The sequence below is a fragment of the Chanos chanos genome, chromosome 4 (assembly GCF_902362185.1).
Source record: "Chanos chanos chromosome 4, fChaCha1.1, whole genome shotgun sequence".
Classification (NCBI taxonomy): domain Eukaryota; kingdom Metazoa; phylum Chordata; class Actinopteri; order Gonorynchiformes; family Chanidae; genus Chanos; species Chanos chanos.
The window spans coordinates 38,173,446-38,186,809 of NC_044498.1; the positions used below are offsets into that span (position 1 = coordinate 38,173,446).

General features: G+C 41.6%; 1 protein-coding gene across 1 annotated transcript in view; it reads right to left on the reverse strand.

Moving 5' to 3' along the window:
* Positions 1 to 1,841: 1,841 nt before the first annotated feature.
* The window catches only part of anapc1 (anaphase promoting complex subunit 1), a 30,749-nt gene continuing 19,226 nt past the window's right edge, over positions 1,842 to 13,364 (reverse strand). Inside the window, exons 28-47 of the mRNA XM_030772300.1 lie at positions 12,836 to 13,070; positions 12,476 to 12,567; positions 11,691 to 11,825; positions 11,330 to 11,412; positions 10,924 to 11,002; positions 10,586 to 10,660; positions 9,985 to 10,055; positions 9,532 to 9,622; positions 9,374 to 9,427; positions 8,790 to 8,983; positions 7,324 to 7,410; positions 6,915 to 7,032; positions 6,273 to 6,350; positions 5,988 to 6,055; positions 5,643 to 5,781; positions 5,246 to 5,332; positions 4,673 to 4,768; positions 4,303 to 4,507; positions 2,478 to 2,612; positions 1,842 to 1,969 (exon numbers count right to left, since the gene is read on the reverse strand). Coding sequence (XP_030628160.1) covers positions 1,842 to 1,969; positions 2,478 to 2,612; positions 4,303 to 4,507; positions 4,673 to 4,768; positions 5,246 to 5,332; positions 5,643 to 5,781; positions 5,988 to 6,055; positions 6,273 to 6,350; positions 6,915 to 7,032; positions 7,324 to 7,410; positions 8,790 to 8,983; positions 9,374 to 9,427; positions 9,532 to 9,622; positions 9,985 to 10,055; positions 10,586 to 10,660; positions 10,924 to 11,002; positions 11,330 to 11,412; positions 11,691 to 11,825; positions 12,476 to 12,567; positions 12,836 to 13,070 — 2,250 coding nt within the window. The remainder of the gene's footprint in view (positions 1,970 to 2,477; positions 2,613 to 4,302; positions 4,508 to 4,672; positions 4,769 to 5,245; positions 5,333 to 5,642; positions 5,782 to 5,987; positions 6,056 to 6,272; positions 6,351 to 6,914; positions 7,033 to 7,323; positions 7,411 to 8,789; positions 8,984 to 9,373; positions 9,428 to 9,531; positions 9,623 to 9,984; positions 10,056 to 10,585; positions 10,661 to 10,923; positions 11,003 to 11,329; positions 11,413 to 11,690; positions 11,826 to 12,475; positions 12,568 to 12,835; positions 13,071 to 13,364) is intronic.

Here is a 13,364-nt window from a genome sequence, read left to right on the forward strand (position 1 = left end):
CATTACTGAAACCACACGTGCTGTTCTGAGACAGATTAGTGTAAAGATAGTATAGCCATTCTATTTCAGAGGGTTAAGGACAAGTTTTAGGCCTAATCTTCATATAAAAGACCGACACCCCATTGTGACACACGACTACACACTGCAAAGTCAAGGCAGACCTCAGAAATGTTTCACGAACAACAGTTTAGAATTTGGTTTACCTACCTGTTTATATCTGATGAGCATTAAAAATCCCAGTTTGCACGCAAATTTATGAAATGGATGGTTCACATAAAGATTGATAAGGGGGAACACTGGCAATGAGACTACAAACTCATCAGAAACAATGGGACTTTTTTTAGTCCTTGTTCGTCTCTAACCATCACTATCTGGTTAACACGAGTTGCACAACATCATAGTTCACATTCCACACAGTGTTGGCTAATATAGAGACTTCCCTTCCTGGATTACACAGCTAGTCGGTCAGCCTGAAGGGTTCAATAGTTCTTCAACTCTGTGTAAGAAGGCACCAAGAGACGTATGACTTGTTTTCTAAACTACGAAGAAAGGGTAAAATATATTTCTTCTGATTTTCCATATACGTAGAGAGGGGACAGTTTTGATTTCAGCTGCCTACGTGAGAAAGTACAAAACACAAAGCAAAATTTCTTTAGCATGGGAAGGAATCCCCGCACCCCTGTACACACACACGCTGTAATTTGAGAATCAACATAATTCTTACCACGCACAACATTCCAAACACATCACAATAAATCTTGAGTAGTTCATGATGTCCAATGGTTCGAAGAGACTAAAATATCTGAAACCTCGCATAAAATGCCATTTATTTCATGACTTTCACAGCATGGCTGGACACTGCGGGATTACATAATGACCAAAGAACTCTAATCTCATTTCATTAGAAAGGTCCCTCAGCAGTGGTTTAAAGTCATGCTAAGAGATTCAATCACTGACACCCTCAGCATCAGAACACAGAGTAATTAGGACATATCCTTCTGACATGTTTGTCAAAGCCACATTTCAGTTACATGAATGGTGTGGGCTTCCTGAATAAACATACTCTATGACTAGCCCATGCCAGTTCTGCCTTCAGAAGAGACACACACCTTACCAACTAAAGGAAGTGTATGTGCAGACAGAGAGAAAGAGAGAGAGAGAGAGAGAGAGAGAGAGAGAGAGAGAAGGCCACAGGACACATGCCAATGAGTGAAAATTAGGGGCAGGAGCACAGTTCAAATCTCTATCGCTCTCAAAATCTATATAATCCGAAATGGCAATTATTTTTTAAGAAAATGCAGAAGGTATCAGTAGAACTTTGACTTTCTCAGAGAACAAAGTTAGTTATACTACAGAAGTAACACAGGTATTCAAAACATGTTGTGGTGAGAGCTATTTTAAACAAAGTAAAAAAGGCTATTCAAATTAGATGAAATACAAGTGGTGTGTGTGTGTCTGTGTGTGGTGTGTTATTTGCTGTGGAATGTTTTTCATTTGCTCTGGAATGTTCCCCTGGTGTTTATTTGTGAAGCCACAGTAAACAGAGAGAGAGAGAGAGGGAGAGAAGAGAGAGAGAGGGAGAGAGCGACGTGGCAGACTTTCTGCTGCCTTCAATTCATACTACCTTCAAAATTTAGACGGTTTACAAAAAAAACCCACAACACAACACAACACACATTTTATGAATGTTTTCATTTGTTTTAAATTTACTGCATTATCATACATACAAACAGAGATAAAAAAAAATGTACACAATATAATGACGGAGTTAGTTGAGTGGGCATGTGAGGGCCAGAGGTGGTGAAGTCAGAGACCTGTGTGAGTTTACAGGGGATCGTGCGTCAGAGGGCAGACTGGCCAGCCTCAGCGCTGCCTCTGCCCAGCAGTAACGGACTCAGCCGCAGCAGAGCTCGCACAGGAACGCCCAGCTGACTGAACTTCAATAGGAGCTCTGGGAATGAAAGACTTCCTGGAATGGGAGAACAGATGTGCCGATGAGAGAAACCATATGAGTCAATGAGAGAGAGAGAGAGAGAGAGAGAGAGTGTGGGGGAGGCAAACATTCCAACATGAAAGATGTGCGATAAGCTAACCAGCACCGCCTCAAGTCGGTCTTTTCCCCAATTTATTTTTTTAAGACAGTTCTTTTCAGCAGTTCAATTAGAAGGGAGGAACTCAACTCCTAACTGTCCACAGAATACAAGTAAAGTTGTATAATCATAAAGGCCCTCAGGCAAAATAAAAAAAAAAGACATGAAAGTCATGCTTGGTTTATCAAAAGCAAACTGATTCTCAATTAATTCCCTAAGTGAGTGAACTGAAATTGAGTTCTGTTTGTTTATAAGAGAGCACAGCACAAAGATGGGAGACCACAGCAAATGATAGAGTACAGAGCGATTCCAAAAGGAAAACCCCACAGACACACAGATGTACAGAGGCGAGAGCAAAATGACATGATAATACAGTAGGACCTGTACCTTCCAGGTCAGCTGCGAGCATTTTCCTGAGGCAGGGAATGGAGTGGTAGACCAGGAAACAGGCCAGCAGGTTGGTGTCAACATCCTCATCCAAAGGCTGACCACTCATATACGCCTGTAGCACATGACTGTTCTCTAAAGACGGGGAAGAGTTTGTTAAAACACTAACTTCATTTAGCAAACGTTTTTTTCAATTATAGCATTGACAGCCAAGGTTTTATTTTCCATCCAGATGTCATGATACTGTGTATGTGTAGTATTAGTGATTTATGACATAAGAAATGTTCAGAGTAAAGAACGGTCAATAGAGGCTAAACCTAACCAGTCCCTCACTTCCTCCCAACATACTGTTTTGAGAAAATATTTGTGAGCCCTTAGGAGCAATATAGATTTCTGCATAAATAGCCCCTAAAATATCATCTGATGTTCATCTAAGTTATAATCATAAATAAAGACAGTCATATTTCCCTAACAACACATACAGGCTATTACATTGCCATCTCTTTATTGAACAAATGGTTTAAACGATCAAGGTCATCAACTGAAAAAGCACGTGAACCCTCGTATTTAGTAACTAGTACAATTTCCTGTATTGGTAATGACCTCAACTTCTTAACCACAACCAAACATTTTTCATGGCTGCTCATCAGACCTACACAGCTGTTATAAGAGCTATTCTGGCCCTTTCCTCTTAACAAAACTGTCCAAATTCTTGTATATTTTCTGGGATGTCTTGCTTCAGGCACATGCTTCAGATCACGTCAAAGAATTTCAGTGGGACTTAGGTCAGGACTCTTACTTCACTGAAACAAGGAATTTCTTGTTTGAGGAACTCAGTTGTTGATTTCCGCCTTATTCTGGATTACTGTCATGTTACACAACCCAACTTTTTTTTCTTTTCTTTTTTGAGTTTTAGATCACAGATAGACACCCTGACGTCGTACAGCAGAATGATCTGATATAACTTGGTACTTATTGGTTTCTCAGTGACTGCAAGTCATCCACAGGCTCCAAGGCAGCAGAGTGGTCGCACACCATTATACTGCCTCCACCATGTGTCACAGTTAGGATGAAGTTTTGGTCATGGTATGCACTGTTTTGTTTTCTCCAAACAACACTGTGTACATATACCAATTTCAACTTCAGTCTCAGCTGCCTACAGAACACTGTTCTAGTAGTGCTGTGGAACATCCAGGTGGTCTTTAGCAAACTTAAGATGGGCAGCAATGTTTTTTTTGGGGAGCAGTAGTTTCATCCATGGTAACCTCCCATGAACACCACTGTCCTATGGTAAGATTCATGAACACAGATGCTATAAAGTGTGAGAGATACCTGCAGATCCTTAGCTGACACCCGAGGGTTCTCTGACACCTGTCTGAGGACTGTGTGCCATGACCCTGCACTGACCTTTGTAGGTCGACCACTCATAGAACGAGTAGAAATGGTGCTGAATTTCTTCCATTTGTGAACTACCTGCTTGTCTGTGGACTGACAGAAGCCCAAGCCTTTCGTAAACCTTTTGTAACCCCTTCCATTCTTATACAGCAACACTTCTTCCTTCCTTCCTTGCCTGTGCTTTAGTTACATAAAACTGTCTTTATCTATCATTATGATTTAATTGAGGAACAGATCATGATCAGAAATCCAGTGCTCTCTCTGGACCTACTTCTCCTTCATACTTTCATACCAGAATGAAATCATCACTTAATAGCATATCAGGTAACTCTGTAAACCTTGTTATATATATATGAGACTCGTTATATTCGCTTAGAAACGGAGAGGGCCAACACATTTTTGGGCCGACAGGCCTCCTGGTGCCGCTTACCACAGAGCCAGCGGTCGAGGGCGCTGTCGGCCGAGCTCTTCATGACGGGCAGGAATTCGGAGCTGAGCAGCAGGCCCCGCCTCTTTCTGTGGGTGTGGCTAAGTCTATGCTGTAGCACACGGCTCTCACACAGCTCCAAGACCAGTTTCATCTGCCAAAGAGCAAACGTCTCACTCATCTCACCCCGGTCCAGCTGCTTCACAGCCTGCACACACACACACACACACACACACACACACACACACACACACACACAGGAATAAAGCCAAAAATACATACGTATGCAACGGAAAAAGGTACACATATGTAACGACATACATGGATGATGATATTGACAGTGCTTTGAAGAAATGAGATTGATGCTGCTGACCTGATCAATTGATATGTGTGTGGGTAGCATCTCAGGGTTTTCCTGTGTCACACATTCATACAAAATGGAAGAGAACAAGGACAGGGTCTCCTGCTTCTGCAGGGGCAAAAAAGACCCAGTGAGATTTACACAGGAGAAAAAGACCCAGTGAGATTTACACGGGAGAAAAAAGAACCGCGAGATTTACATGGATGAAAAGGGGAGATTACACACACAAAAAAAGACTTCTGTCCTGCAATTTCATATCAAAGTCAAAACGCATGAAAACAGGTCATTATTAGCCAGGTTCTTGTAAGTCAACAATAAAGTCATTACAGGAGTAACATGGAAACCAATATTTATGAAAACCACATCAGATATTTATTTCCATGTGTACGTTTTGAAAAAGTAAACAGCAGCCACGACATGGCAAACAGCTGGAACTGCGGCTAGCGCTTTATTTAAATTAAGTTACTGCTTCTGTTAATTAAATTGCTACATCTATGAACATTGTTTGTTAAATCAGACTTCAGCTCTTTGAGGGTTTGTTTTAATCCACAGCTTCAACGTAACCTAGTTTGTCGAGGAACGTACGTGTTTCATGTTATCAGACGCTTTGCAGAAATACTCGGCAAAAGAAATCAAGGCAGGGTCTGAGGTGAAGGTAGAGATGGCCTCAGGCTGTGTGGACAAGAGAGAGAAAAAGGTAGAGAAAGAGATAACAGCTTGACCTCTCATTTTACTCTAGCATCCCTCTGTTTATGAGCTCTGGAGAGCGTACAATGTGTTGCATTGTATTTCTCCGTATTGTTAACCTTTCTTATCCTTAACAAACAACAGTAAAATGTTACCTTCCATCTGTCTGACTTTACTAGAATCCTTGGGAACAGGATTTGAGTTACCAGCAGCACTAGGCTCAGTAAATATTTACCTTCATCAACCTATTTGAACCGTGACTGTATTTCAATATTTATTGTAAATTCAGACAGACCTTGAAGGTCCGGACTTCAGGGTTTCTGTTGTTGACACTTGGAGCCAGCAGACTCTTCCATCCCCTGGGGTCATCTTTGTAAGGCAGCTGGCCCGAGCGCAGCTTCACGTACAGGACTCCATCCCTGGAGAGAATAGATCTGGAACAAACACACAGCATGTTAAGGACTTACCCTTGTACATACACATGTACTGTCTTAAACCAATCAAATGCATAAATCAATATAAGAGAATGGACATGGAGTTAAGTCTGACATCTTTCGTGTGCAAACTGTCTGCACACACACACACGCGGGCCCACACACACACACATGCTGTCTTGATGGTCTTGTGGTTTTAGGCTTACTGGAAGTGCTGGGTTCCTTTGCTTATGTCAATGGTGAGTTCCCAGTACCGAGGGCCTTTTACTTTGATCTGCAAACAGTGGGATTTGAGATTATCAGCAATCTGCATAAAAGTCAATGACAATTCAAAAGAACCCCTGAATGAAACCTCTGTATAACCACACACAAGGCTACGAATGTTTTACACCCTTATCTTATTTAAAGTTTCTTGTTCACCAGAAGGAAACGTTTCTATGGAAAGGTGTATTGCCTTATCTATATTCTTTATGGAGTCTTTTTTCTCATACCTCTTTGAGGAGGTGAAGTTCAGGCAACAGGGTTGGAGCCATCATCTCCACAGTCGTCTCCTCATACCACTGCGTACCCTAATAAAAACCAACATATGCACACTGATTATCTCAATGCAGCCTCACACACTCACACACACACGCACACACGCACACAGACCAGAGAAAGGACAAAGCGAATAATGAGGTAAAGCATAGACATATTGTGTGTATGTATGTGTGTGTGTGTCTGTGTGTGGTTCTGTATGTGCACACGCAGGGGGTGACGTCTTTGTAATTGATGTGAACAGTGTGTCTCTTTGCTTTGTCTGCTTGAGCTAATTGAAAAGAGACATGCCTGACAGTAAGGAGTGACAGAACCCAACTGCCAACCTTCAGCAGTCCTTGACAATGTTTACCATTAGGGAAACACTCGACCATCACGCTGAGCAGTGTAGCAGCCCAGCGCGAAATAACCACAGGTAGGATTAAAAACAAAACAAAACAAAAAAAAAAAAGATAACACAACAGAACGGAATGAGTCATTCTGATGTGACTGTTTATGACGCACAAAATGACAGTCACAGGTCAACTCTAAAACCTCAAACCACTTCTTTCAAATGAATGCTCAGATACAGATGGGCAGGAGGGTGTAGTCTGTACCTTGTAGGTCACGTCAAGCAGGGCGTAGCAGGGTTTGAGTGAGTCCACGTCCACGGGAACAAGCAGACGTGGCTCGGCCGCCAGCACGGCCAGGTGACGCAAAGCTTGTAGGTGATACCTGCGGAGAGGTAAGAAACACGCGCACGCGCGCACACACATACTTCTCAGGTAACACACTCCTGTGTCACAAGGATGTAAGATAAGAACCACTCAATGTAATAGAGAGTAACGTGGCATCTAGAGTCACCACTCCAAACTGTTAACGCCCCACAGCAGTGAAACACTTCTCTCTGTAATTGCTTCATAAAATGAGAGCTAGAAACTGTTATTATTTCCATCATTACCACCATGGGTGATTAAAAAGCTCTGGCATGCATTGTGAGAGAAGTCACAGGGTGTGAAGTCTCACCTGTTGTCTGTGCTGTGTGCAGGGAAATGGGGATAGAGAGCACAGAGAAGAGCAGCTATGGCAGAGTTTGAGGTGCTGAGAGTGTATCTGTGAAAACACAAGCAGTGCAATTCTTAAAATCAACATTAAATCAAATTTTAAAAAAAGACACTCAATTAGCCAATGCTTCAAGGTGACGCATTATATTTTTTGACAACGCAAATAAGTGAAAAGGGAATGTTAAAAACAAAAACACAAAACAAAAAACAGGGCATTTAAACAATGAAAACAATAGTTGGCGAATATTCACAAACATTCCAAAACGGTGCTTGTTGGAGGCAAATGACACATAGTTTAAATTGGTCTTCTTATGTTTAATGACATCACTGGTGCTACTGAATGGCTCACTTATAAATAACAGTATCTGAGTGTTTAAGTGTGTATTTGACTGAGCTGAGGCCATTGTTCATTAAAAGAGGCTCTTGTCATAAGGTTTGACCCAGTCAGGTCTCAACTAAACCTCTTTCAAACCGTCAGCTCAAGTACCCGTAAATGCTGACACTTAACACAAAGCTTCAGCAACCACAGGACCAGTTCCCACATGACAAGAATGTCCTATATTTTGTATTTGTCACACAATTTCAGTTATTCCATAAACACTAACCTTAGTGGCATGACAAATAACAGAAAAATCGCAATTCCTGGAACAAAGCTCACTGTTGCATATTGTGAATTTCAGGCAAATAACTTGAATGACCTCCCCCATTAAAACTCACAGAGAGAGAAAGATAGACTCATTGTCATGCACACACAGTCTAACAGGAGCCAGGAGGGGAAAGACAGAGAGAGGTGAACAGAAAATGTTGGCGTGTTTATGAGGGTGCATAGAGAGAAAGAAATTCTGAACTAAAAGATTCACATGATGACAGAGCACTGAGTCACTCATTCCAACCCCAAATATGAGACTGCGTCTGAAATCGAAATTTGTCTCTTGTTGCTGATGTAGGCAGTGACTGCTATTTCAGACAACATCTGCTGGTGTTAGAAGGCTTCTCCTGGATTAGATTACAGACACTCAGTACACTGTGTTCCCAGAAGAGCTTTTCACCAGTTAAAAATAATATTAATAATGAAAATAATAGTAATATAGCAGAAATACTACTCACCAGCCCATGACTATATCACAAAAGTATGCAATATGAGTAAACTGTGGAGTCTATGAGGTTAGATTGTAACAGAGTTTAGATTTTATTGTGTTAAGTTTGGTCTGGGGAATGTTTTTCAGATTCAGTGTAGAGTTATTTTGTCTGTTGATGAATAATTTTCCACACACCCACTGTAAAGAGAGAGACATCCTCTGGTGTTAGAGGGCTTCCTGGGTTAAATCAAAGTAAGTCAGTGTACTGTGCTCCATATTCCGCAATGGTTAAAAAAAAAAAAAAACAACAGAAAAAAAAACCATTAGAACACATGTGCTGAACACTGACCTTCCCCCTCCCAGGAAGAGCAGGCCAAGTGCCATGTGATGGGCCATGTGGAAACCATAGTTCATCTCTCCACTGGTGCGTTTATGAAGCAGTCGACAGAGCTGCAGTACCTTAAGGTTCCCTGAGCCGGCCATCACCATGGAGAGAGCTAACAGCACCATGCTCAAACATGTCTGCAGGTTATAGTGTCCTGTCTGAAACATACACAACAATACACACCTTCTAAAACACACACACACATGCATACGCTTAACAGTCTCAAAGAAGCGTGCACATCAAAGTGCCCACTCATAAAAAACAGTCACCCCCTCACGCACCTTTCAACAAAGACACGCTAAAGCACATAAACGCTCACTCTTTACCAAAACACAAATGCAAATCCACACTCACACATAAACAGCACCACAGACACAGACGCTCGTACCAGAGACACAAAAACATAAAGAGGGCCAGCTGTGGCATAATAAATTGCAGGAATGTGAAACTGCACATCTCTGGGGTTTTTTTTTAGTTTGCCATTGTTGTTTGTTTCCCTTCTTTTTTTTTTTTTTTTTTTTTTTTTTTTTAGCAGAATCTCAACTTACAACATTGGGTGTTGATGACGTCAGGCACACCATGAACGTTCTTGCAATTTTATACTGTGAAAATAACAACATCAATACATAAATGAAAAAAAAGTTAACTTGACCAGTCACTATAACTGAACTGAAAGTCTAAGTAAGCACCATATAGTTTCTCCTACCAGACAGTCAAAAGCATCTGAATTTGCAGAGCCAGCAAATCGGAATCCCACAGCCATGCAGGCTCCGGCAATAATGTACTCATGAGCCTGACTGAGGGAACAGAGAACAACACAGTCATCAGAACTGTACCAAAGGTCTTCTCTGAAACAAAGCACATCTGAAAACATCACGGCACATTTTCAATTCTCAACTGTTAACTGAACAACTGTCACAAGCAAAGTTCTGCCTGTGCTACAAACTGAGTTGTGAAAGACAAATGTATGCGTGTGTGTGTGTGTGTGTGTGTGTGTGTATGTGCACGAGTGCGTGTGTGGTTGGGGGGGGGGGGGGGGGGGGCTTATGTGATTTTAATTGTCAAAAAAGGAATTAGCATTTTTTTTCTCATCAGTCCATTCATTTAACATGAGGTAGATCACCAGTCTTAAACTTTACCTAAGGGAGCTGGCACTTACGTCAATGTCTCCATGTTCAGGTCCTCTGACACTGGAATCTCTTCCTGATGTCTGATGTTCTCTTGAATAATCTGAAGACAAAATGGTATTTTTTTTCGAATGTAATTATTTGTTATTTATGCAATCTCATTATGAGAAAAATCTAATAAATGTGCTTACAGGAGGTAGGGGATGCAATTAATCTGAGATAAGCATTAGGAATCTGTAACTAATTTCCTCATTTGTGGCAACTTCCTTTGCGAGCAGGTAAACAGACAGCAAATAAGTTTCATAACACAAAAACCAATTAAAACCACCAGACTTCAGTGATAGAATACCACTCTGGGCTCCATGAGAGTGTTTTCAAACCAAAGAGACAACTTCATACAAAAAACGGTCAAACTCCACAACTTAGCATTGCTTTAACTGCAAAAATACTGGAAACTTTACAGCAAAAACATGGGGAAAAAAGCTAAAATTCAAACACACAGAGTCCAAAATACACAATGTCCACACCCTCAGTTTGACAGAAATAGAACATCCTTTGGCAAAAGCTCAGGTTTGAGTTTCTATGTTAAGTGCATGAAATGTATTTGTACATTTGGAACGGATGCTTCGGTACCTGTGGCACATTGCTGTCTATCCACTCTGAGTTGGGCAGAATTTCATCCCACATAATAAGGCACCTGGCAAGTGTCTAGAATGACCCCAAACACAGAAGAAATGATCAGTCAAATACATAGAAACACGGTGTGACATTCTAAGGCTCATATCCTGCAGACAGTTGTACAGCAGGAGTCCTCAAGTTCAGAGAGTGACCAGCCTGAACGCGGAAATTTTGCAAATATACAACAGATAATGTGGCTAAATTCCATAAAAAGGGCCTGTGGTTAAATTTTTAAGGAAAACCCTGTCATTAGAAACCTTCGTATCTAAGTATCATTCATTGCCTGCACTCACTCTAAGAAGCAAAAATTCAGGTTTGATGAAGTCCAGCAGGAACATGGTGTCTGGGGCCTTCAGCCAATCAGCAATCGACCTGGAGGGTGTGAGACAGAGGTGTGAATATCAGCTTGAGCTACACACACTTATCAAGTAAAAAAAGAGAATTTCCAGCATGTCTTCATCTGTGGTTTCATTTACACGCTCTGCTCTGAGCAGACGGAATACAGGAGTAAGAGGGGCTTTTTTTTTCTTCTTTAAAGGGTAGACTCTCCTTGTCAAAATGAGACTCTGATATTCCCATGGGCTGGATGGCATTTACAGCCCATTGCGGAGTTTCAGTCCATCTGAGAAAACCATTTTCGGAGGGGTAAAAAAGTGAGAGACCGAGTTAAAGAGAGGGAGGGGCTGAGGCGAGACACACCTGTTGTTGGTCTTCAGGTAGATCATGGCAAGTGCCAGCGTGGCACCAGGACAGGTCACATCTACGTTAATTGTGTCGCCCTCCTGAGGTTGGATCAAAAAAAAAGACACATGGTTATAATTTACTGTAGACACCATGTCTGGGTATGATTCACTCCTCTTAAAAAGTCTTACGAAGGTGTTACACCTTCATCAGGCCCATACTAAGACGTCAGTATTTCCACTACTTCATACAAGCTGTCAAAGTTCTCCTACTATAAAACTTTTATAAGGCAGAAAAGTCAAGGGTGACCGCAGTAACATGAGAGTTTCTACGACCAAAGTCATCTTTTGTTTAATTTTTGTTTTTCTTTGGTGTGTACCTTTATCTGGTAGCTAGGAGATTTGTGTTTCTCTCTGTTGATACCAGCATGGGTGCGGCGATGCCCCCCCACCATATACTGGTAGAGCTGTTCAGGCACGTTGAGGTCAGACATGCCAATAAGGTTACTGCCGTGCTGTAGAGAAAAACGAATAAAATAAGCGTGGGAATTTATCTCAGTTGGTTCACACAGCGCATACCATAGTCATAATGCACATAACCTCAACACAAAACCTCTGGAACTTAAGAAAAAAAAGAAAGAAAATGAAAAAATCATTCACTTCACAGCGTGCCTTAACTCCATACCAACAGACATGTTTTGTTTTTTTTTAACTTTGGTGAGTCATTGGGTGTAGTGTGAGATTTTCTTTCCACACCTCACATTAGGAATTTAATTATAAATGTACCCTGGTTGCTACCTTAGTAGCAGGACAGACAACATTCAGCAGCGGGGAAAAAGCTGATATGTTGATATACATCATGCTTATCTAGACGGTGACAGGCTCAGTCACTCAATGACTCTCACAAATCTGCTTAAGTGTAATCTGTGTCTGATCCTTCAGTATAAAACCGTATAATAAAATATTTTAGAATACCAGATAAAAGGGTGTGAAAAAATGTGTACACTGTCAGTCTCACAGCATAAAGGACAACAAACCGACTGTTGTAGGCCAGAGGACCTTGAGGGAGATATACAGGCCTTAATGTTGATAAGTGTTTGCAGGTGTCTGTTCCTGTGGGAGGACGTTTAACTTGGAACAGTCCTTTAAAGTCCTTCACACTCACCCCCAGGCAAACCATGCCCAGTGCCAGCCCAGCTGCCAGGGAGTACGACTCCCTGTCTGTACAATACTCCATTTCAGGACCTGGAGGTCGACCTACACACACACACACACACACACACACACACACACACACACACACACACACACACACACAGAGAGTTATGATTTCTGCACAAATGTGCAAACGCATGCATTTAAACAGTATTTTTAACACCTACATACTACAGCTCTGAATATAAACTCTCTCGCATTAGAACTTCTCTGTTCAACTGTCACATTTTTCAGTAACACATGCTAATTAGAGGATTAACACATCTGAGTCATCGTCATCATCGAACTGTAAGCACAAAATGAAACTGACCAATTTCTGCCAGCAGGACCTCTGCATTGTGCCGGTGTCCTGTACCCTGATACACCAGCCCAATGCCCACCACAGCTGCCACCTGTACACTATGGGGCACATCCAGCTCTGTGGAGGTAGGAGGGAGGAGTGCAGGAATGTGGATGCTTAGCAACCGAGTGATTGACATGTCCATGGTACCCAGCTTGGCGGCAGACACACCAAGCAGCAGTCCGATGCTCGTCATCTCATGCCCCTACACACACACACACACACACACACACACACACCATCTCAGTTTTAATTACAGAAGGCTCACATACATACACACACATTTGCTTTAACTGAGGGGAGTAGGAAGAAAAAGGTGAATCTCTTAAAATCAGTGTTTAAAATAAGTGCTTAATATTGACTGATTTATAAGCAGCCTAAATATTTACACATAAAGTAACATCTTAATCATTTGGACCTGCTGCTCTGTTCTTTAAATGTTTTATTGTAAAGCAGATGGTGCTAATACTCGTAAATGAAAAGAGCAAAAAAAAAAAAA